The 19740-nt window shown below is 58.8% G+C and overlaps 1 protein-coding gene across 4 annotated transcripts; it reads left to right on the top strand.

Moving 5' to 3' along the window:
- Nucleotides 1-374: 374 nt before the first annotated feature.
- On the top strand, nucleotides 375-10947 carry Rps6ka4 (ribosomal protein S6 kinase A4). Of its 4 annotated transcripts, none has more exons than XM_046445367.2 (17): nucleotides 375-530; nucleotides 618-689; nucleotides 1371-1589; nucleotides 1680-1795; nucleotides 2365-2472; nucleotides 2688-2768; nucleotides 2861-2964; nucleotides 3068-3218; nucleotides 5752-5916; nucleotides 7457-7585; nucleotides 7774-7907; nucleotides 8008-8101; nucleotides 8551-8724; nucleotides 8801-8995; nucleotides 9345-9504; nucleotides 9697-9860; nucleotides 10056-10947. In XM_046445367.2, the coding sequence occupies exons 1-17, from the start codon at nucleotides 476-478 to the stop codon at nucleotides 10248-10250; spliced, it is 2316 nt and encodes a 771-aa protein (XP_046301323.1). In that variant the 5' UTR covers nucleotides 375-475; the 3' UTR covers nucleotides 10251-10947. The 4 variants fall into 4 exon arrangements, with proteins under 4 accessions (XP_046301323.1, XP_046301325.1, XP_046301324.1 ...); XM_046445368.2 differs by having other exon boundaries at nucleotides 419-530; nucleotides 618-643; XM_046445369.2 differs by lacking the exon at nucleotides 1371-1589.
- Nucleotides 10948-19740: the final 8793 nt, after the last annotated feature.

Here is a 19740-nt window from a genome sequence, read left to right as displayed (position 1 = left end):
TAAGTGGCGCACTCTTACTGGGTATGGAGAGAATTGAACAGAGTGGCTTGTCTGCCCTGGGGCAGGCGCTGGTGGAAGGGAGGTTGTGTGGGCACCCCTCCCCAGGGCTCTGGACACCACTGGCTGCAGGGGGCATCCTGAACAAGCACCTGGCTTGGGGGCGCGGCCCCAGCAGCCACACTGGGCCATTTCAGTTCCCCCGGGGCAGGTCGAGTGGGGCTCAAGAGCGCGCAGCCCGGGCGCCTGCCCCAGGCTGGGGACACAGGGCCACCTCCGCTGGCTGCCCACCCGCAGCCCTGCGCTGTCACGTTCCAGCCGCCTGACTTAGGCCGCGCGGGGCGGGGAGCCGGGAGGCGGTGCTGGCGCCCGCTCGGCCCCGGAGGCGGCACCAGGAAGCGCCCGCCCCGGCGGGAGCCGCCATGTAACCGGCGCCGCCCGGAGCCCGAGCCGCGCGGGCCCCAGCGACCCGCCCGCCATGGGGGACGAGGATGAGGACGAGGGCTGCGCGGTAGAACTGCAGATCATCGAAGGTGGGTGCGGGGCCTGGTGGTGGCTGCCCTAGGCAGGCGATGAGGGGCCAGGGGCTAGCTGGGCTCATTCGCCCCCTGTGCCCGCAGCCAACCTGACCGGACACGAGGAGAAGGTGAGCGTGGAGAACTTCGAGCTGCTCAAGGTGCTGGGCACGGGAGGTGAGGACCCTGGCCACTGTGCAGGTGCCCCAGGCATAGTGTCTTGTGCCTCCAGCCCGCACACCCGCCTGGGCCTGGGCCAGGCCACCGGGGAGGCCCCCCACCCTTTCCCGGCACAGCTCGCCCTGCCAGCCCCACCCTACTGTGCCAGGGTTTCATGCCCACTTCCAGGGCGCTCCACGTTGACATCATTACTCCCTGCAAGATCCTGCGTGTGCATGCCCCCTGCTGCGACTCGCCAGCCTCCCTGGGATCATGCACCCATCCCAAGTGATTTGCACAGCTCCTCCCCTCTGTGACAGCACCGGCCCATATTTTGCAAACTCCTTATCTTGGTGTGCACATCCCTCCTCTGGCCAGGAGTGCACCTCTGCTGCCCTTCCTCCATTTGCATCCCTTTCCATCCCTCTGAGCTTGGCAGGTTTGCATGTGCCCCACCCCACCCCCAGCCCCTGGAGTTGCTCTTGCCCCAGGCTGGTTTGCATGCCCCTTCTCTGGTGTTGCTGAGCACCCTCCGGAGATGTGCACACCTTTTCCTTAGAAGGCTCTGCCAGCATTTGGCACACGTGCCTCTCACCCGCAGCGTGCACACCCTTCTGGGTTGGCATCACCCCCATTCCCACCAGTCTGCACCGCCCTCCCACTCACAGCCCACCCTCCACCCACTCGCTGCTCCCACAGCCTACGGGAAGGTGTTCCTGGTGCGAAAGGCGGGCGGGCACGACGCGGGGAAGCTGTATGCCATGAAGGTGCTGCGGAAGGCGGCGCTGGTACAGCGCGCCAAGACGCAGGAGCACACGCGCACCGAGCGCTCTGTGTTGGAGCTGGTGCGCCAGGCGCCCTTCCTGGTCACGCTGCACTACGCCTTCCAAACCGATGCCAAGCTGCACCTCATTCTGGGTGAGGGCACTGCCACATACCAACTTGGGGGAATGGGGGCCAGTGAGGCCACCTGAGGGGGCCGAGTCTAACCACCAAGTGCACCTTCAGACTACGTGAGTGGCGGTGAGATGTTCACCCACCTCTACCAGCGCCAGTACTTCAAGGAGGCCGAGGTGCGCGTGTATGGGGGTGAGATCGTGCTGGCTTTGGAACACCTGCACAAGGTGGGTGAGAACCCAGGTTCCCGGCTGCTGTCATAGGAACTGGGTCTGGTTTAATGAGGGGCCTCCAAAGAGGCAGTCTCATTTCACACCCTGGGCTTCCGGGGGGTGGGGTGGTGGCCTTGGTGGGGACCAGAGCTGCTTCCCCAGGCCTCCTGGCAGGAAGCCTCAGTGCTGCTTGGTGGGGTCCCCTCCCCTGGTGCCTCCTGGAAGGGGCTTTCCTCTCACCAGGAACTCTGGGCTGCCTTCACAGAACTTCCTCAAATGGAGACTTTTGACTTGTCTCCTGAGGCCTGGGCTCTTCACACAGCCTCCTTTCTTGGGGACCTCAGAGCCTGTCCTGCGCCCCTTCACTCCTTGATTTCCTTTGATCTTCAGTGGCTTCTTTTTAATCTAATGGTGCAGCTGCACCCCGGGCCCATTCTTGCCCTAGAGATGCCTTGGCAGGTGGATGATCTTCTCTGGGGCTCTCCTTACTCTGAGCAAGGGACCTGGTGCAGAGACCAGACCAGCGGTAGGAGCTGGGGAGGGTCTTGTGGAGGGAGCCTTAGTTCCCCTCTTGCTCCCGCCAGCTGGGCATCATCTACCGAGACCTGAAGCTGGAGAATGTGCTGCTGGATTCCGAGGGCCACATCGTCCTCACGGACTTCGGCCTGAGCAAAGAGTTCCTGACGGAAGAGGTGAGCGGGTGTAGTCTCCGCTGAGCTTCCCTCATTCAGGCCTTTCGCCTGTCTCTTCCTGTTCCCTGTCTGCATTCTGGGGGTGCAGAGTCAACAGATCCAGGAGTTTCCCCCATTTCACCCTCGGCCTTGCAAGGCCTCCTGCTCTGAGCCTTGGAGGCCACTGGGGTGCCAGAGAGGAGTGGATGAACGAATGGGTCCTCTTGTCCTTCTAGAAAGAGCGGACCTTCTCCTTCTGTGGCACCATTGAGTACATGGCCCCTGAGATCATTCGTAGCAAGACGGGGCACGGCAAGGTTGGTTGGTGGGGAGGCTGGGGTGGTAGTGGCGGGGCGTGAGTGGGAGCCCATAGGCCCTCACCACCCTCACCCCTGCCCCGCCTCGGCAGGCGGTGGACTGGTGGAGCCTGGGCATCCTGCTCTTCGAGCTGCTGACGGGTGCCTCGCCCTTCACACTGGAGGGCGAGAGGAACACGCAGGCCGAGGTGTCCCGGTGAGTGGGCTGGTGGCGGGGGGCGGCCGAGGGGCTGCAGGGCCTGCCTGGGCTGGGCCGTGGGGGGGGCTCGCTGCCCCTGACGCCCCACCCATCCTCCCAGACGGATCCTGAAGTGCTCCCCTCCCTTCCCCCCCCGGATTGGGCCCGTGGCGCAGGACCTGCTGCAGCGGCTGCTGTGCAAGGACCCTAAGAAGCGATTGGGTGCGGGTCCCCAGGGGGCACAGGAGGTCAAGAACCATCCCTTCTTCCAGGTGAGGCTTCTGACCCGGGGGCCCACACTTCCTGTACATCCCAGGCCAGGCTGCTGCTCTGGATGGGGGGACACTGGAGGGACAGTCTGAGCCGGGCCAGATCTACTTTATCCAGAAACCCTCAGATGGACAAGGCCGGTGTGCATATTAGGGGCTGGGCTCACGCCGTTTCCACAGAAGCTGGGCAGGTGTGTTCCAGGAGGGAGGAACACCAGGCTCATCACAGTCGCACCTGGGAGTGGACTGGCCAGTGCTTTCAGAGGACAGAGCCACAGAAGGCTGGTGCCCTGCCCAAGATGGCACGGGAATGGTGGGGAGTTGGGAGCAGATCCCTGCTGTGGATGGGTCTCTTATGGCCCAGACGGGCACTGCAAGTGACACTCATGGCTGACAGCATCCACACAGGTGTTCTGCTCTTTGTTCCTACTGGTCCTTGTGCCTGTATCTCAGATGGACCGTGGATCAGGCCACGTGGGCTTTTGTTCCCTTGTCAAGAGCACATGCACGTTAGAGAGTGGCACACAGTGAACTCTGCCTCGTGAGACCTGATTGACTCAGGCACTGCACGTGGCCCTAGCGTCACCTGCCAGAACCCTGTGACAGTGAACACCCATTGCAGGGCGGCCCTTTGCTGACATGGTTTCATGTTACTTTTGGAACCCTCTGAGGGTCCCCATCTTTCCACACGCAGAAGCTGAGGTTCAGAAAAGTTCAGTCATTTGCCCAGTGCCACCAAACCAGGCAGTGATTGAGCCGAGATTCAAACCCAGGGCCAGCGGACCTGCATGCCCGTGTCTTGGCTGCTACAGTCTTCTTTTACATGGGGGATCAGACTTGCCACTTATCTGACGTGGTCACGGGGCCACCCACTATGGGCCCTCACTGTGGCCAGGGACTCTGCCACCCATACTGTGAATGCTGACCCTGGACCTTCCTAGCCATGCCAGCCTGGAAGGCGGCCCTGAGATGCTCTCACAGAGGTAAAGTTCGGGGGTGCGGGTGGGGAAGAGGAGGTGACTGAGCAGGGTCACAGTGAACTCTTCCGGCCCTGGGGCAAGAGGATTGCCAGTTTGAAGCTGGCCGAGGAAACTCAGCAAGACCCTGTCTCAAAATAAAATAAAAAGGGCTGGGGACGTACTTGGTGGGAGAGCATTCCTGGGTTCAATCCCCAGTGCTTCAAAGAAGAAGAAGGTCGTACATTCCTGAATCTGGCTGGTGCTTCAGGATGGGTCTGGGAGCGGCTGAGTAGCCAAGCTGCAGAGGCCCCCCAGGTCTTTGGGCCCACAGCTTGGAAGGAGGGCTCCCTTCCTTCTGCCCTCTGCACAGTCTTTCTGGTGACAGCAGTGCTGAGCTCCCTGATGGCAGAATGGGGGCCTTCAAGCCTCTTGTGTGCAATTGATCAAAGTCCAACTCAGAATGGTGGCGTCCACTGGGACAGAATTGGCTGCTAGCACCAGAGATCAGGATGGACAGTGACCTAAAAAGTCAGTGCTTTCTTTAGCTTTGTTCTCACACGGAAGAAGTGCAGAGGCTGGCAGGCCACGGGTGCGTGGTGTCTCCATGGTGCCAAGGTGTCTTCAGGAATCTAAGCTCTTCTCGTCTCTTTTTTTGGCTCTCTTATTCTTAGCACGTAGCCTCCAACCTGAGGGTTGCTTCGTGGCCCAGGCTGGCCGCTGAAGCTCTTGAACCCAGGGATGCTGTACCACTGAGCTGCATCCCCAGCCCTTTTTATTTTTATTCATTTATTTTTGAGACAGGGTCTTGCTAAGTTAAACTCGTTAAGTTGCTGAGGCTGGGCTTGAACTTGTGATCCTCTTGTCTGAGCCTCCCAAACCACTGGACTTATAGGTGTGCACCACCATGCCTGGCTCCCCTTTCCTTCCTGAGGATCTTTCCCTGCACTCCTACCTGGCAATTTTTGCTTATAAGTTTTTGGGCATCCCTAACATCAAGAGAGGGTAAAATATTGTATTTTAGTTCTGTACATTTTCTCCTGGAGTAAAATTGTGACTTCAGTGCTAAGAAAGACAGAGAGAGTAGATATTGGACAGGCAATTAACAGATTCCTCCACATTAGCTTAAACACAAAAGGGCATATTTATACTCCAATGAGTGAAAAGTCCGAAGAAAAGGGGTCTGGCTTCAGGCAAGGCTGGTTACAGGTGCTGAAACTTCTTGGTTCTGCTTTTCTGCATGGGGACTTCATCATTAAGCCTCAGGAGGGTCCTGGTCCTCAGCAGTTCCAGACCCACCTCCTCGCAGTAGGACAGATTTACTTATTTGTCATGACAACTCTATTACAAGCTCCAGAACCGGTGAAGTGTGATGGAGGGCGGTTCTCCGAGGGGAATAGGGGCTCTGTTACCAGAGGGAGGGAGGCGGGAGCTGGGAGGTAGGTAGAACAGCTGCCCGTCCCAGAGGCCAGGTATGCCCTTGCCTTGTTGGGGAGCTGCCCATGGGGGTGACTCCAGTGAAGTGGGGTCTCCAGTACCTGCCCTTGGACCCCTAATCTCTGATGATTCCTTTTCCCCAGGGTCTAGACTGGGCTGCTCTGGCTGCCAGGAAGATCCCGGCCCCATTCCGGCCCCAGATCCGCTCAGAGCTGGATGTGGGCAACTTTGCTGAGGAATTTACTCGGCTGGAGCCTGTCTACTCACCCGCTGGCAGCCCCCCGGCTGGGGACCCTCGAATCTTTCAGGTGAGAACTCCTGGATCTGCAGACTCAGAAGAGGAGGGAGCTTCGGTCTGCCCCTGCCCTGGCTGACTGTGGGCACCACACAGGCCCCGGGTCCCGGTCAGGACGCAGCCTCTCCTCCAGGCCTCCCCACTTACAGATGCCTGGGGCTGTCGGTTGGTTATGGAGACCAGTGCAGCAGGGCACGTGTTTGATGGTTCATGGTTTAAACTTTGTGTTAATTTCCCTTCTAGTCCATCATCCCCTTGTTATTAAAAAAAATACTGTTTTTGAATTACTCACGTGCTTATGTGGGCATCCAGGAGGAGGTGCCACATTGATCCCGTGGCTCTGCAGGCCCCTGTCACTGTGCAGCTTGCTCTTCACTAGCACCCCACCTGATGCGTTGGGGGCACCACTGAAGTGCCCAGAGGCTCCAGGATGCACCTCTGTGTCTTTGCGCATGCTGTTCCCTCTACCTGGAGTGTCCTGCCACAGTAGTCCCCTGGCAAGCCCCCATTCACCGGCTCTTCCTCGACCACTCACCAGGCCCCCAGGGTCACCCTTTCCCTGTGCACCAGCCCTCTGCAGATGGCACCTTCTACTGGGCAGTTTGACCTGTTGTATCCCGACTGGTCCGGATGCCCCCAAGAGGTGGGACTGTGTGTTCGGTCCTTGTGTCCCTAGGCCCAGCTCTGATGCCCGGCCTGTAAGACGGTCCATACGTAGTCAATAAGAATAGACCAGTATCAAGGATGGATGGGTCAGTCCCTGTATGAAACTCTAGAATTGACAACTCTGCTCCAACGTCCCTCACTGTACTGTCCCAGTCTGATGAGAAAGTTGGTTTTTGTTAATCGTTGGTTAATTTCCATTCATTTATGTAACGATTCAGAAATGTGTATTGAATACCTGCAGCGTGCCAGGCACTCATCTGGGCACCAGGGATGTATCAGTGAACCTAACAGACGGAAGTCCCGCCTCTGAGCAGCTTGCATTATAGTGCACAGTGGGGCTAGGTTTTCAGGAGAGAGCAGCACACAGTTAAAGTTACCCTTGAAGCTCTCTGGAATTGCTGGCACATGGGGCCCCAGGAAAGCCAAAGAATTTACTCTGGCTTCTCTCCCCACGTCCTCAGTGGCTCCACCTTGCCAAGGGGGCCAGATTCTGGTTTGAAAGGGAAGGATTTTTTTTTCCCCTCAGCAGCGTTGACTTCTCATGAGCCGAGTGTGTATGATGTCAGGCCACAGTGCTTTCATGCTTTTGCCTGTCATTTTCTTGGTCACTAGCATGTGCCAGGTACTTTGGGAGGGACCTCATTGTGTTGAGGAAGGTGGGGTCAGAGACTGGAGGGGGACTGACAGGGCCCCAAGCCATTATGAAGCCAGGTGGAACAGAATGTGTCCACCATCCCCTCTGCACCAGGATGCAATGGGGACGTCTCCCACAGTCCCTTTGCCCCGGTCTTCCTTCTGCCTCCCCCACCCTCTGGCGCAGGCTTTCCAGGGTTCCTCACCCGCACCCCTGACCCCCATGCCTATGTGCCCCTGACTGCGCCTTGCAGGGATACTCTTTCGTGGCGCCGTCCATCCTGTTTGATCACAACAATGCTGTGATGATTGACGCGCTGGAAGCCCCCAGCGCTGGAGACCGGCCTGGCCGGGCAGCGGTGGCCAGGAGTGCCATGATGCAGGTGGGCTGGGCTGGGCTGGGGAAATACTAACTTTGGGTGTGAGGGGTCTGGGCTGGGGAGTACGAACTGAGTGCACCAGGCGCCCCCAGTGTCTTTGATGAGGTCCTGAGTCTCTTTGAGGTGGGTCTTGGTGTGGTGTGGCCATGGGTCTCCAGGGTGGGCCTCTGATGCGCCCCCTTTGCCTCCAGGACTCGCCATTCTTCCAGCAGTACGAGCTGGACCTTCGGGAGCCGGCTCTGGGTCAGGGCAGCTTCTCTGTGTGTCGTCGCTGCCGCCAGCGCCAGAGCGGTCAGGAGTTTGCAGTCAAGATCCTCAGTCGCAGGTGGGAGCGACCCCCAGCCAATTGGCCTGGGTGCCGGGGCTGGCAGAGGGCCACTCCAATCCCAGAGGGCCACTCTAATCGCGCCTGCCCCATTCCCCAGGCTTGAGGCGAACACGCAGCGCGAAGTGGCCGCCCTGAGGCTGTGCCAGTCGCACCCCAACGTGGTGAATCTGCACGAGGTCCATCACGACCAGGTGACTGCTTCCAGGCTGAGGTGGACTGCAGGGACGCCAGAGATCAGGTGGAGGGGCCTGAGGGCCATGGGCGGGGCGTAGGATCGGATGCGGTGTCCTTGGGGTCCTGAGGGGACCCAGGAGGCCGAGAGGTGGGATTTGAGGGCAGTAGGTCCCGAGGACTGTAGGGCGGGCCGGAGGATGGCCTAGGAGATGGACTTTGCGGAGGGCGTGTAAAGTGTCAGGATTTACGGGGGCGGGGCTTTAAAGTGGCCAAAGAAGCGGGTCCTGGGAGGGGTAGAATCCGAGGACTTGAGGTGAGGCCTATGCGTGGCTCTTGCGGGTGGTATTAAGGTCAGGGCTGGAACATGAGGGGTCGGAGGACTGGGGCCTGGCCTGGCCGCTGTGTGCGCCTGGCTGGGTTCCGTCAGTGGCGGCGTGGTGACCGTGGCCCTCCGCGCCGCCCGCAGCTGCACACGTACCTGGTCCTGGAGCTGCTGCGGGGCGGGGAGCTGCTGGAGCACATCCGCAAGAAGCGGCACTTCAGCGAGTCGGAGGCGAGCCAGATCCTGCGCAGCCTCGTGTCAGCCGTGAGCTTCATGCACGAGGAGGCGGGCGTGGTGCACCGCGACCTCAAGCCCGAGGTGGGCGAGGGACCTCGGCGCTGGGCAGAGGTGGGCGCGCGAGGCCGCCTCTGACCGCGGGCCGCTGTCCCTATAGAACATCCTGTACGCGGATGACACGCCCGGGGCGCCGGTGAAGATCATCGATTTCGGGTTCGCGCGACTGCGGCCGCAAAGCCCCGCCGGGCCCATGCAGACGCCCTGCTTCACGCTGCAGTATGCCGCCCCTGAGCTGCTGGCGCAGCAAGGTTATGACGAGTCCTGCGACCTTTGGAGCCTGGGCGTCATTCTGGTAGGAGTCGTGGTCCCCAAGAAGGTTTCAGGTTGGCCCAAGCCTGGGTTGGAGGTCTCACTGATTCGGGAGTAAACGAGGCGGGGGGGCCAGGTCGCTTTAGTGGGGATGGCTGGCTTGCATCTAAGATGGAGATCGGGGGTCTTCCTAAATACAGGGCGTCGCTGTGGTTTGGGGATTGAGGCATCCGTGTACTAGGGGTAGAAATCAGGGTTCATCATGCTAGGGTCTCAGGAGTCACCCCAGGTAGAGGCGAATGGTCTGTGGGTGGGCTTAGGGGTCAGCCTGGGCCCTGCAGCCTGTAAGGTCTCACTCTCCCCCTCCCCACCCCCCGCCCACCTTCTCCTAGTACATGATGCTGTCGGGGCAGGTGCCCTTCCAGGGGGCCTCAGGCCAGGGCGGGCAGAGCCAGGCAGCCGAAATCATGTGCAAGATCCGAGAGGGGCGCTTCTCCCTTGACGGGGAGGCCTGGCAGGGCGTGTCAGAGGAAGCCAAGGAGCTGGTCCGAGGTGCGGAGCTGGAGGTCGCAATCCATGGTTGGGGACGGGGAGGTCATACGGTTACTTATTCTGGGGCAGGCATGGTCACTGGGTCCGGTGTCCTCGTTGGGGGATGGATAAAGAGGAGAGTGGGGCTGTTTGGATCTCTGGGGTGCAGCCTCCACATGACCCCTTTCTCACACTTCCCTGTCCCTCCTCCAGGGCTGCTGACTGTGGACCCCGCCAAGCGGCTGAAGCTCGAGGGGCTGCGGGGTAGCTCGTGGCTGCAGGACGGCAGCGCGCGCTCCTCGCCCCCACTGCGGACGCCGGACGTGCTGGAGTCCTCTGGGCCCGCGGTGCGCTCGGGGCTCAACGCCACCTTCATGGTAAGGGCGGGGCCGGCGGGGTGGGCGGAGCCTCGATCTGGGTCGGGGGAGGCGGCGGAGCCCGAGCCTGGAAGGGTCGGGTCAACCAAGCCTGGCCTCGGGTCCTTTGGGGTCCTCACCTTTGGGAGGCTGCAGGTCAAGACCTGGTAGGAGGAGGGCCAGCTAGGATCGAGCCTCACCCTGCCTTCCCACCAGGCGTTCAATCGCGGCAAGCGGGAGGGCTTCTTCCTGAAGAGCGTGGAGAACGCGCCGCTCGCCAAGCGGCGCAAGCAGAAGCTGCGGAGCGCAGCCGCCTCCCGCCGCGGCTCCCCCGCGCCTGCCGCCCCGGGCCGGGCCCCTGCCGCCAAGGGAGCCTCCCGCCGAGCCAACGGCCCCCTGCCCCCCTCCTAGCCCCACACCACTGTGACCCCTTCCCGGAGGAGCTGGGACCTGGCTTCTGCCAGCAGCTCCACCCCGTCCCCGGGAATCGCCCCCTCCTCACCCTCCCGCACCCCACTCCCCGACAGAGCAGAAGTATTTTTATAAGCAGAGAATTTTTTATGTCTTACCAGATAGAGTTAGGGGTGCAGGGAAGGGGGGCTGCCGGAGTGCGTGTCGCCGCCCTCTCCCAGACACTGCCTCACCTGGCGGAAGGTTCCGCCCAGGGGCTGCTCCAACTGGGGAGGGCTCCTCTCCCCGTTCCTACACGCTGGGTTGTCACTGGCGAGAAACTGGGACCCCTCCCTGTTCTCCCTTGAGGCGTGGCTTCTGGGAGGGGACACTCCTCAAGCTGTCACTTTATGGACTGTCTGTGCAATTATGTCCACCAAAGACCTGTGTTGGGGGGATTGAGGGAGAGACCCTGGGGCCCCCTGGAGCATTTCTGCCTCACTTTATGTCACCTGCTTCTCCCCTATTGGGGCTAAGGAAGGAGGTAGGCGACCCTTAGAGGGGAGGCCCCTTTCTCACCCACCCTTTCCCCTTTTGCACAGCTGCTCCTGGCCGAGGGTGGGGCCGTGTGGGCTGGGCATCCACTGTCACTGCCTCAGCCCATCCAGGCTGTGCCTTTGACTTTAAAATAAAAGTCCACCCAGTGCTGTGTGTGGCACCTGTGCCTGTGTTTGTTCCTGGGACAGGGTGTAGGACCTGGGGGTGGGGTGGGAGGGACAGGCAGATCTTATGCACAACAAGGCTGACTTTCATCTTGGGTACCTGTACAGCTCTGCCAGGTATTTAGGATTCTCTTGGTTGTAGGTAATAGAAAACCCAACCTAAACTTGCTTAAGCAACACACAGCAGTTCTTAGGCTCTTTTAACTGTAACTTCAGGTGAGGCCTGATCCAGAATAAAAACGTGATCAGGACTCTCTTTCCCAGTCCCAGCTCTTCATTCTGCGTCCTTGGCGATGCTCTGGACTGAAGGACTCTCCTTGTGGCCCTTTGAGGGGTGCCAGGTGCTCCAGAGTCTACGATTGAAAAGCAGACTTTGCCTAGATCGCCTGTCTCTATCACCGGATTTCAGGGCTTGGATTCCCCTAGGAAGTTTCAACCTGTGCTCTGATTGGATCTGCTTTAGGTCACGTGCCTACCGTGAGCCAATCACTTTGGCCAGAGATGCCATGTGCTAATTGGCTGTTAGAGCTGGATGGTGGCCTTCCCCTTGAGAAGCTGACTGAATGCGTGGGCTGAGGGGAGGTCAGTGACCACAGTGTCAAAGCATGGTTCCCTCTCAGGGAGTGTCTGTGACTCCTTGCTGGGTGACCCTTGCTGGCCCTTGTGGCCACAGGGCAATGGTGGCCTGAGCACCTTTGCTGGTGCCCCAGATTAGGGTCTTTTGTCCATATAATGGGGATGTCCTGCCAGCCCGTACCACAGGGCCTGCCTGGATAGCACCCCAGTTTGTCTCCCAGTGGCTCTTCCCCACTTAGCTACCTTGTGGGACCATTTCACCGTGGAGCTTCCTCTTTGGGCCTGAGATTTGCTGCTTGGACAAAAAGGTACCTGGAGACTTGAGGATTTGAGCTGGGGCCCCAGAGGTGCCAAAGTCAGGGCAAAGCCAGGGGGACCTCAGAAGCAACTGTTGCTGGCTGGTGGGCATGTGGTGCCCTGTGGAAGTGGATCCAGTTGGGGTCGCGGGGTGCCCAGCCAAGTCCCATCCTGTCGATCTGAGAAGGCAGGGAGGGACCCAGGACAAGGCTTCCAGGAGGAGGGGAGGGGCGACGTCAGTAATTCTGACTCCTGAGTTATGGCACTCCTGAGTGCCACATGAGCAGGTCACTTAATAGCCCTGGGCCTCCCAATCTGTCATCGGGAGGAACTCGAGTACTAACAGCTGTGAGTGCAGGCGCTCAGCAGCAAGGGCGCATTGGGATTTAGGGAGTCTTGCGATGTGCAGAAGCCCCCCTCGAACTGTACAGGGCAGTCGCATTTAAGGGCACGAAAACGTCCCATTTCCCCTACACGTTCATGAGCCCCAAGTGTGACCGTTTAAAGTGCTTTGCCTATTGGATGAGTAAAGAGCCGTCTCTCACCTGCAACTTCTTCACCTCTCACCCCCTGTCATTCACAGCCACTCTGTGAAAGGGGACCTCAGCTTCATTTCAAAGGTGAAGTAACTGGGAAGTGGCCCTGAGGAGGGAGCCTGCTAAGATGGCAGAGCAGGACTCAAGTCAGCCTTGACTTGAGTCCTGCCTTTACCCCGTGTGGCTGGGATCCTGCAGATGGGTGTGTTGGGCCCCAGGCTGGCCAGGGTGTGAACCTGGAGGGCTCAGGGTGGGCACAGGCCGGGAGGTGGAGGCAGAGGCCAGCGATCGCACTCTCCCTCTTCCTTCCGCCCTCCTCCTCTCCCACTTTTGCTGGGAATGGAACCTCACGTTCCCTAGGTCAGTGCTCCACACCCAGCCTGGACTCCGGCTTCTTCTGCACCTCGACTTGGGCTTCTGACCAGCCCAGCCTTACACGGAGGCCATCCTTTCCAGAAGAGTTGGGCGAACTCATCTCCTGCATTGGGCCCTGATTTCTCCTCTTGCTCCCTTAAGATGCTGATGTACTGAGAAAGACCAGTAGCCCCGTAAACCTCCGGCTCCCTTTGAGCCACGTTAACTAATTATGGTTAGAACTGAAGTCAGGGGCACGGGGTTTTAGACTGTGCCCTGGGGCAGCCACTGTTTAACCCAGGGCAAGGTTCTTCTCCTAGTGTTCTGAGGGGCTCTAAATAGGAATAAATGTCGCAGTCTGGCTTTTTTTTTTTTTTTTCCTAATGAAGGACTTGCAGACAGGCCTGTACCAGGCAGCAGAGGCTCGTGTTTCGGGGGTAGGCAGTGTGTGGGTTACGATAAGGGCATGCACAGGGAAGTTTGGGTGGCTTTTATTGATCAACCACAAGGGCTGGCAGCCTGGGCAGCCTTCCTGTGTGATCTAATCAGCTCAAGCAGAATCACGCTGCACCAGAGAAGGGCTTCTGCTTTCCAGCGGGCCACAGCCCCCACTCCTCCCTATTGCTCACACTGGCCTGTCCTTCATGGATCTCCCTGATGCCTCTAGCTATTTGAGTTTGTGACTCTGCTGCACAGAAATGGAAGTTGTAAGGTATCAAAGATGCCCTGAAATGTTTTTCTTTTGTTTCAAAATGTAAATTTAATTAATTAATTAATTAATTTTGGTGGTGCTAAGGATTGAACCCAGGGCCTTATGCATGTGAGGCAAGCACTCTACCAACTGAGCTATATCCCCAGCCCACAAAATGTAAATTTAATTTGTATCCGTGAAAAGAAAAGAAGTTGATGTGATTCGAAATCCAAAGGGCACACAAAGAATACACAGAGAAAAACTGCCCAGTGACCTGACCCTCAGCCACCAGTTCCCTGTTCCTAGAAGCAGCTAATGCCAGCAGTCCCATGTGGCCTTGCAGTGTATTGAACAGGGCGTATGTAATGAAATATTTGGGATTGGGATGTGGCTCAGTGGAAGAGCCCTCGTCTGGCCTACGGGACACCTTGAGTTCCATCTCCAGCCACACACACACACACACACACACACACACCACATTAATTGAACCTTAATTGACGATTTTGTATTTGTCAGAAAAATACAAAAGAGAGGAAAATGAAAAATCATCTGGCTTTCTCCCCATAGATAATCTTTGTCCCTTGACATTTTGATGTATGCACTTTCAGATTTCTCTTTATCAATACAGATTTTAATTGAAATGGCATCAACAGGTGGAGTCTCGTAGCCTGTCTCAAACTCAGCAATCGACTGTGATTATCTTTCTATGTCAATGATGATATTTTGCAGTTTTTTCGTAGCCCTCCCGGATCTGTGTACGGGATCGCCACGATTCATTTCTGTGGTGTTTGTCTGCGGCTTGGCGAACCCCCTCCATTCCTGGCTCTTCTCCCTGGTGCTGCAGCGAGCATCCTTGGATCCACCTCTTTACTCACCTGTCCAAATATTTCCTTGGGACACATTTCCTGGAAGTGGAATTAATGGGCTAGAGGATATGCCCATGCGTGCAGCTTTGGAGGGCTTTGGATGAATTAGCTCGAAGTGTCTTTCAGAAAAACCCTGCCATTTTCTGTGACTTGCAGTAACATGGGCAAGATCCAAGGAGCGCTGTCTCCTTTAAAGTGAGATGGTGCCTCTGCCTGGCCGGGCTGAGCGTGCCCTGTGCTCTTCCTCTGTCCGCTCTCCGGGAGGTTGCTGTGCCCAGGAGCCCTCCCTGCCCTGGTGTGGCTGGGCCCCGGTGTGTGTGGGGGCAGTGGCCATGAGAGGGGAATGGTAAGAGCGGGGACCTACAAGTTTGAGGCCAGCCTCAGCAACTTAGGGAGACCCTGACTTAAAACGAAATAAAAAGGGCTGGGGTGTAGCTTGGTGGTAGAGCACCCCTGGGTTCTATTTCAGCACCAAAAAAAAAAAAAAGAAAATCCAAACGTAGAGTATGTGCACTTGTGAGTGTGTAAGAGGGTGCGTGCGTGGTTGTGGGTGCTCCCCTCTCCCACAAGGGAGTGCAGTGCCCCCGAAGCTTCGCAGCAAACCCTTTATTCTCCTGGCTCCTTCCCCTGCCCCAGGCCCAGGCTGGGCTGGGGGTTGTGGGATGCAGACACCCCCCCCCAGGACAGTGACACTGCGCCCAAGGGGGTGGGCCTGGGGCTGCAGGGGTGGGTGTAGGCAGGCAGCCGCTGACTGTGGCTGAGGTGAGGACAAGGGCAGGTGGGGAAGCCATCTCCTGAGAGGGGAGAAGGGGCTGCCGGGAGGGGGCAGCGGGCCTGGGGGGCAGGAGTGGCCGAGCCTGCCTGTGGGGCCTAGGTCAACCGGCCTGTCCCTTCCTGCCCCGCCACCTAGGCAGGACCTTGCAGGACAGAGCACGGGGGCTGGGAGGCCCCAGCCATGCCCCAGCCTTCAAGCTATCTGCACGCTTGGGGCAGAGGACACGTGCGGGACCCCATGGTCCCCTTCTTGAGAGGCCCCAGGCCCCTGTTGCTCCCTGAGCTCTGGTCCTTGCCGCGGCAGGCTGCTGTGACCAGGCCCAGGGACCCTCTGCTCTCCGGCTCCCCGTCTGGGTGGCAGGTAGAAATAGGGAAGGGGATGAGGGGAGCAAAACCGGGTTAATGGCCCAGAGAGTGGTGTCAGGCGCACGGGCCTGAAGGCCATTGTGGGGGGGTTCCTCCCAGCCTCTGGGGGCTCCTCTCAGGAGAGGGTCCTTATGGGGGTGCTGGTCACAGTTGTGTGGGGGGGGTAGGAGGGAGATGCTGGGCAGGGCCAGGCTGTGGGAGGGAGGGGCCTGGGGTGGCGGCGGGCAGAGGGGCAGGTGGGTCCAGTGGTACTCCCAGGGCTACCTGGCATTGCCATCCAGTGGGGACGGGGACGAGGGAGGGCCTGGGGACATTCTGGAAGTGGTGTATGTTGCTGCTGTGTCACTGGCCAGACTCGTCATCCGCCCCTCCCCCTCTGACTGAGAGGGGCCGCTGGGACCCTGGCGGACTGTCCATGCTGGTCCTCGCTGCTGGGCACATCAGGTGGCCCTGGTACCACCCCTGCCCCATGGGAGCCAGAGAGTCAAAACCCAGCCAGGCCACGCCTTCCCCAGCCGCCCAGGCCCTCCCAGCCCCTCACTGTGTCCAGCCCCCTGTTCCGGTGCTGGCTCTGCACACCTGGTCCCTGAGCGGGGCACGCGGTTCCTTCTCTGGGCCAGGCTGCTGCTGGGCCTTCTTCAGGCTCCGCTGGGAGCGGCTTCTCTGGCAGCTTCCCGGATCCGGAGAGCAGCCCAGGAGACCCCGGGCTCCCGCAGCAGGGCAGGTCCCACTCAAGCAGCCGCCCCGGGTGGTGGTCTTGTGTGGTGGTCAGTTTCTTCCTCCAGGCTGTGAGCGTGGGGGAGGGGCAGGACTGTCCACATCACTCACCACGTCCCTGGGTGCCACGCCGCACCTGGTCTGTGGCAGGTGCTCAGTGAGTGTTTGATGAGTGAATGAATGAGCGCATCTGTGGGTCGGGCATCCCTAGCAACTCCTCAGTAGAGTTTATAAAAATCCCACTTAAGCCCCCTTCCCAGGGTAAACCCTGATTGCAACAGCTGACCCCAACAATAGGTGCTCAGGGTGGACCCACCCAGTGGATGGGGCCTGACCCCAAGCTGCCCAGCAGGTCTCGTCTGTCTGAATGCTGCTACTATCACTGAAACTCTGACACCTGCATGCTGTGTGACCTTGGGCAAGCCACACACCCTCTCTGGCTCCCTTCTTTATCTTAGATCTGGTTCTACAGAGTCCCTGTGCTCTGAGGGCAGGGAAAGGGGGTCAGGACCACCAGATGGTCCCTCTCCTCCAGGTCTCTGCTTTTACCTCCTGTACTGGGACTGAATGCAAGATTCCCCTTGAGAAAGGGCTCTCTGTGAGTCTCAGAGCTCAGCAGAGCTTGGCTCCACCAGTGCTCAGCTGGGCAACCTTGGGCAAGTTCTGAACCTCTCTGTGCCTCGGGAAACTTCTCTGTGAAATGGGAGCACAATTTTGTGCCTCGTGGGTTGTGGTGAGGATAAGATGGGGTGATAGATGCTGAGCGTGGGGGACACTACCCAGAGGCTCCTTGCTTCTGAGTGTCTTTGGGGCATGGAGACCACCTGGGTGGCCACCAGGGGAACTGAGTCCCCCGTGGGCTCCTGGGTTCCCACTGAAACAGAATCTCTGGAGATGGGATCCATGACTCTGCCTTTTTTTTGAGGCCTGGGGACTGAGCCCAGGGCACTGTGCCTCGGAGCCCCATCCCCAGCCTTTTGTAATTTTTCAGATGGGGCCTCCCAAGTGGCTTAGGGTCTTGCTAAGTGGCTCAAACGTGCCATCCTCCTGCCTCAGCCTCCCAGGTCACAGGGATTACATGAAAAAAGAAGGACCTGGATCTCCTTACTCCTTCCCGCCAGGGAGAGCGGCACCCAGAGGGGAGGGTCTTCCCGGAGCCACGGAGCAGCCAGAGCCACCCCCGGCACCGCCTGGGCTCCCCCCTGGGGCCACACACTCACCATGTGGGATTGGCCAGACAGGACGAGGCTCTGCCCCAGGAGCCTGAGAGGTCAGCGCTGTGGGGGCAGGGCTGAGGGAGGAAGGCTGTCTGCCTGCCCCTCACCCGGGGCCTCTGTGTCTTCAGAGGTCCCTGCAGACCCTGGGCAGGCTCTGGGCAGGGAGGGAGGGGGCACGGCTGCCGAGTCCTGAGTCCAGGGGCCCGGCCCAGGAGCAGGGAGGCAGGCATGGGTCGCGGGCCTGCGGCTCCTGGCAGGCCTTCCCCACCCGCGGCCCCTGGCCCCGGCTGGCAGCTCAGTCCAGGGAAAGTGACCAAAAGCCGTGGAGGGAGGGAGCACTGTCCCGATGTGTCCCTCAGTCCCGGCCAGGACAGCGGGGTGCTGAGCCCGCGGATGGGGCCTCGCTGTGCCCGGGCCGGGTGCCGGGAGGACCCGAGTCACACTGTCATCACTGCCACCGTGTCACACAGATCACGGTGGCCGTGACGGTTGGCATGGCAGTGCTAGAGGGCAGGCGCCAGGCCCAGCCCGCGGGTGTTGCTATGGGTTGTCCCTGTTCCACGGATGGGAAGATGAGGCCCGCAGAGATGGGTGGTCCCAAGTCACAGAAGGCCCTGGACCGGGCCTCCCCCGCGGCTGTGACCTGACGTCCCGCTGCCCCCGAGCCCCCTGCCTGCCCGGGGCTCCTCCCCAGGTGTGGCTGCTTCCTTCCCGCTGCCAGCACTGGGGCCTGAGGCGCCTGGAATGGAGCCTCTCCAGGGGGGGCGCCTTCTTCAGATCAGCTGCCCTGTCCCTGTCCCTCATCTTAGCCCCGCTTTGCATTCAGATCAACAACTGGGGACCGGGATGTCAAGGCTGTTCTGGAACAACTAGAAATAAATCGTTTTGAGGGGAAACAACACACAGATGGGCCAGGAGGGGCAAGCTCCGGAAGGCATAGAAGACCCTGCGGTCTCAGGGGACCACCAGCCGAGCATTACTCAGTTGCAGTTTTAATACCTCCATCAAAGGATGAAATTGCAACCAATTTAATTTGAAGATAGTAATGGGTTCTCTTTCCCTTTCCTTTCCCCTCCCTCCCTCCCTCCCTCTAACTCTCTTCCTTCTTTCCTTCCTTTGTCTCTCTCTCTCTCTCCCCCTCCCCCCTTTCCTTTCTTTCGACTAAGCCCAGGGATGCTTTACCACCGAGCTAGTTCCCTGGGCCTTTTGATTTTGAGACAGGTCTTGCTAAATTGTTGAGGCTGACCCCGAACTTGTGATCCTCCTGTCTTAGCCTCCCGAGTAGCTGGGATTACAGGCTGCGCGTCAGAGCCCAGCTGAATGGTTTATTTTATTTTTATTCTCCAATCGGTCGGCACTTCATAACAGAGCTAGTGTGTCAGTGAGCTGAGCAGAAGAATCGGGCTTTACCAACAGAAAAGGACCAAAGGAAATACAAAGGGGGAAGCAGGGGGCTATCAGAGAAGACTGGCTGAGGCGAACGTCACAAGATGGTGTCAAACTTCAGGTACAAAGTGGGCCAAGGACACCTGAGACTTGGCCTTCTCTTTTAAGATGCCACCATCACTGTTCCTGGACTTCTACTATTCCAACCCTTTGGCCCTGACCAGGACCCAGGAGAGGAGGTGGCTTGAAGTTCTAATCTCATTCAGCTCTCAAGAAGGTGTGGCCAAGGCTGCGGCCCATCCCGTCTCCCTGAGCAACAGAAAACCTCTAGAGCTGGGTGTGTCAATGAGCTTTTCATAACACCACATTCCCTGGTTTCTCAGAAAGAGGCCAAGGAGATGCGAGCAAAAGTTACCGGGTGGTGTTTCTGGGAAAGCTCTTCAAAGGAGGCTGACTCAGCTGGAAGGCCTGTCTTTTTTTGCCCTTGTTCCTTCTTACTCCCTGCTGCCTGGAACATGGATGTGATGTCTGGAGCTACAGTAGCTATTTTGGGAAGATGAGGTGACCTCAAGGATGGAATCTTCATGTCAATGATGATGAGGAACAAGAAAGAAGGAGCTTGGCTCACTGATGGCCATGCAGCTGCTGTATTAATCCCCATTGGTTACCCCTAGACTTCCTTTTTACATGAGATAAAAACTTAACCTCCATTGTGTTCCAGCCACTGATTTTGCTTCTCTTGTGTAATTTTTAAGCGATGGCAAAGGGTTTTGAGTCCTTGGATGCCTCATTTCTTATCTCTATTGATGAATAAGAAGTTTGATAAGGAGGAAGCCCGTGTTCCTGAAGTGCCTGCTGGGAGGAGAGCCTGCTTGCCCTGGCTCCAAAACTCACGTGGAACTTAATTGCTATTGTCACGGAACAGAGGTGGGGCCTTGGGAGGTGACCAGGTTGCTGGGCGAGAGGTGGCCGTAAAGCCCAGCCACTGGGAGGCTGAGGCGGGAGGACG

The sequence above is a fragment of the Marmota monax genome, unplaced genomic scaffold, assembly GCF_021218885.2.
Source record: "Marmota monax isolate L192 unplaced genomic scaffold, Marmota_monax_Labrador192_F-V1.1 WCK01_AAM20220418_F8-fsc00038, whole genome shotgun sequence".
Classification (NCBI taxonomy): domain Eukaryota; kingdom Metazoa; phylum Chordata; class Mammalia; order Rodentia; family Sciuridae; genus Marmota; species Marmota monax.
The sequence above is the reverse complement of the archived record's forward strand: the minus strand, read 5'-3'. Positions and strand labels throughout refer to the sequence as shown.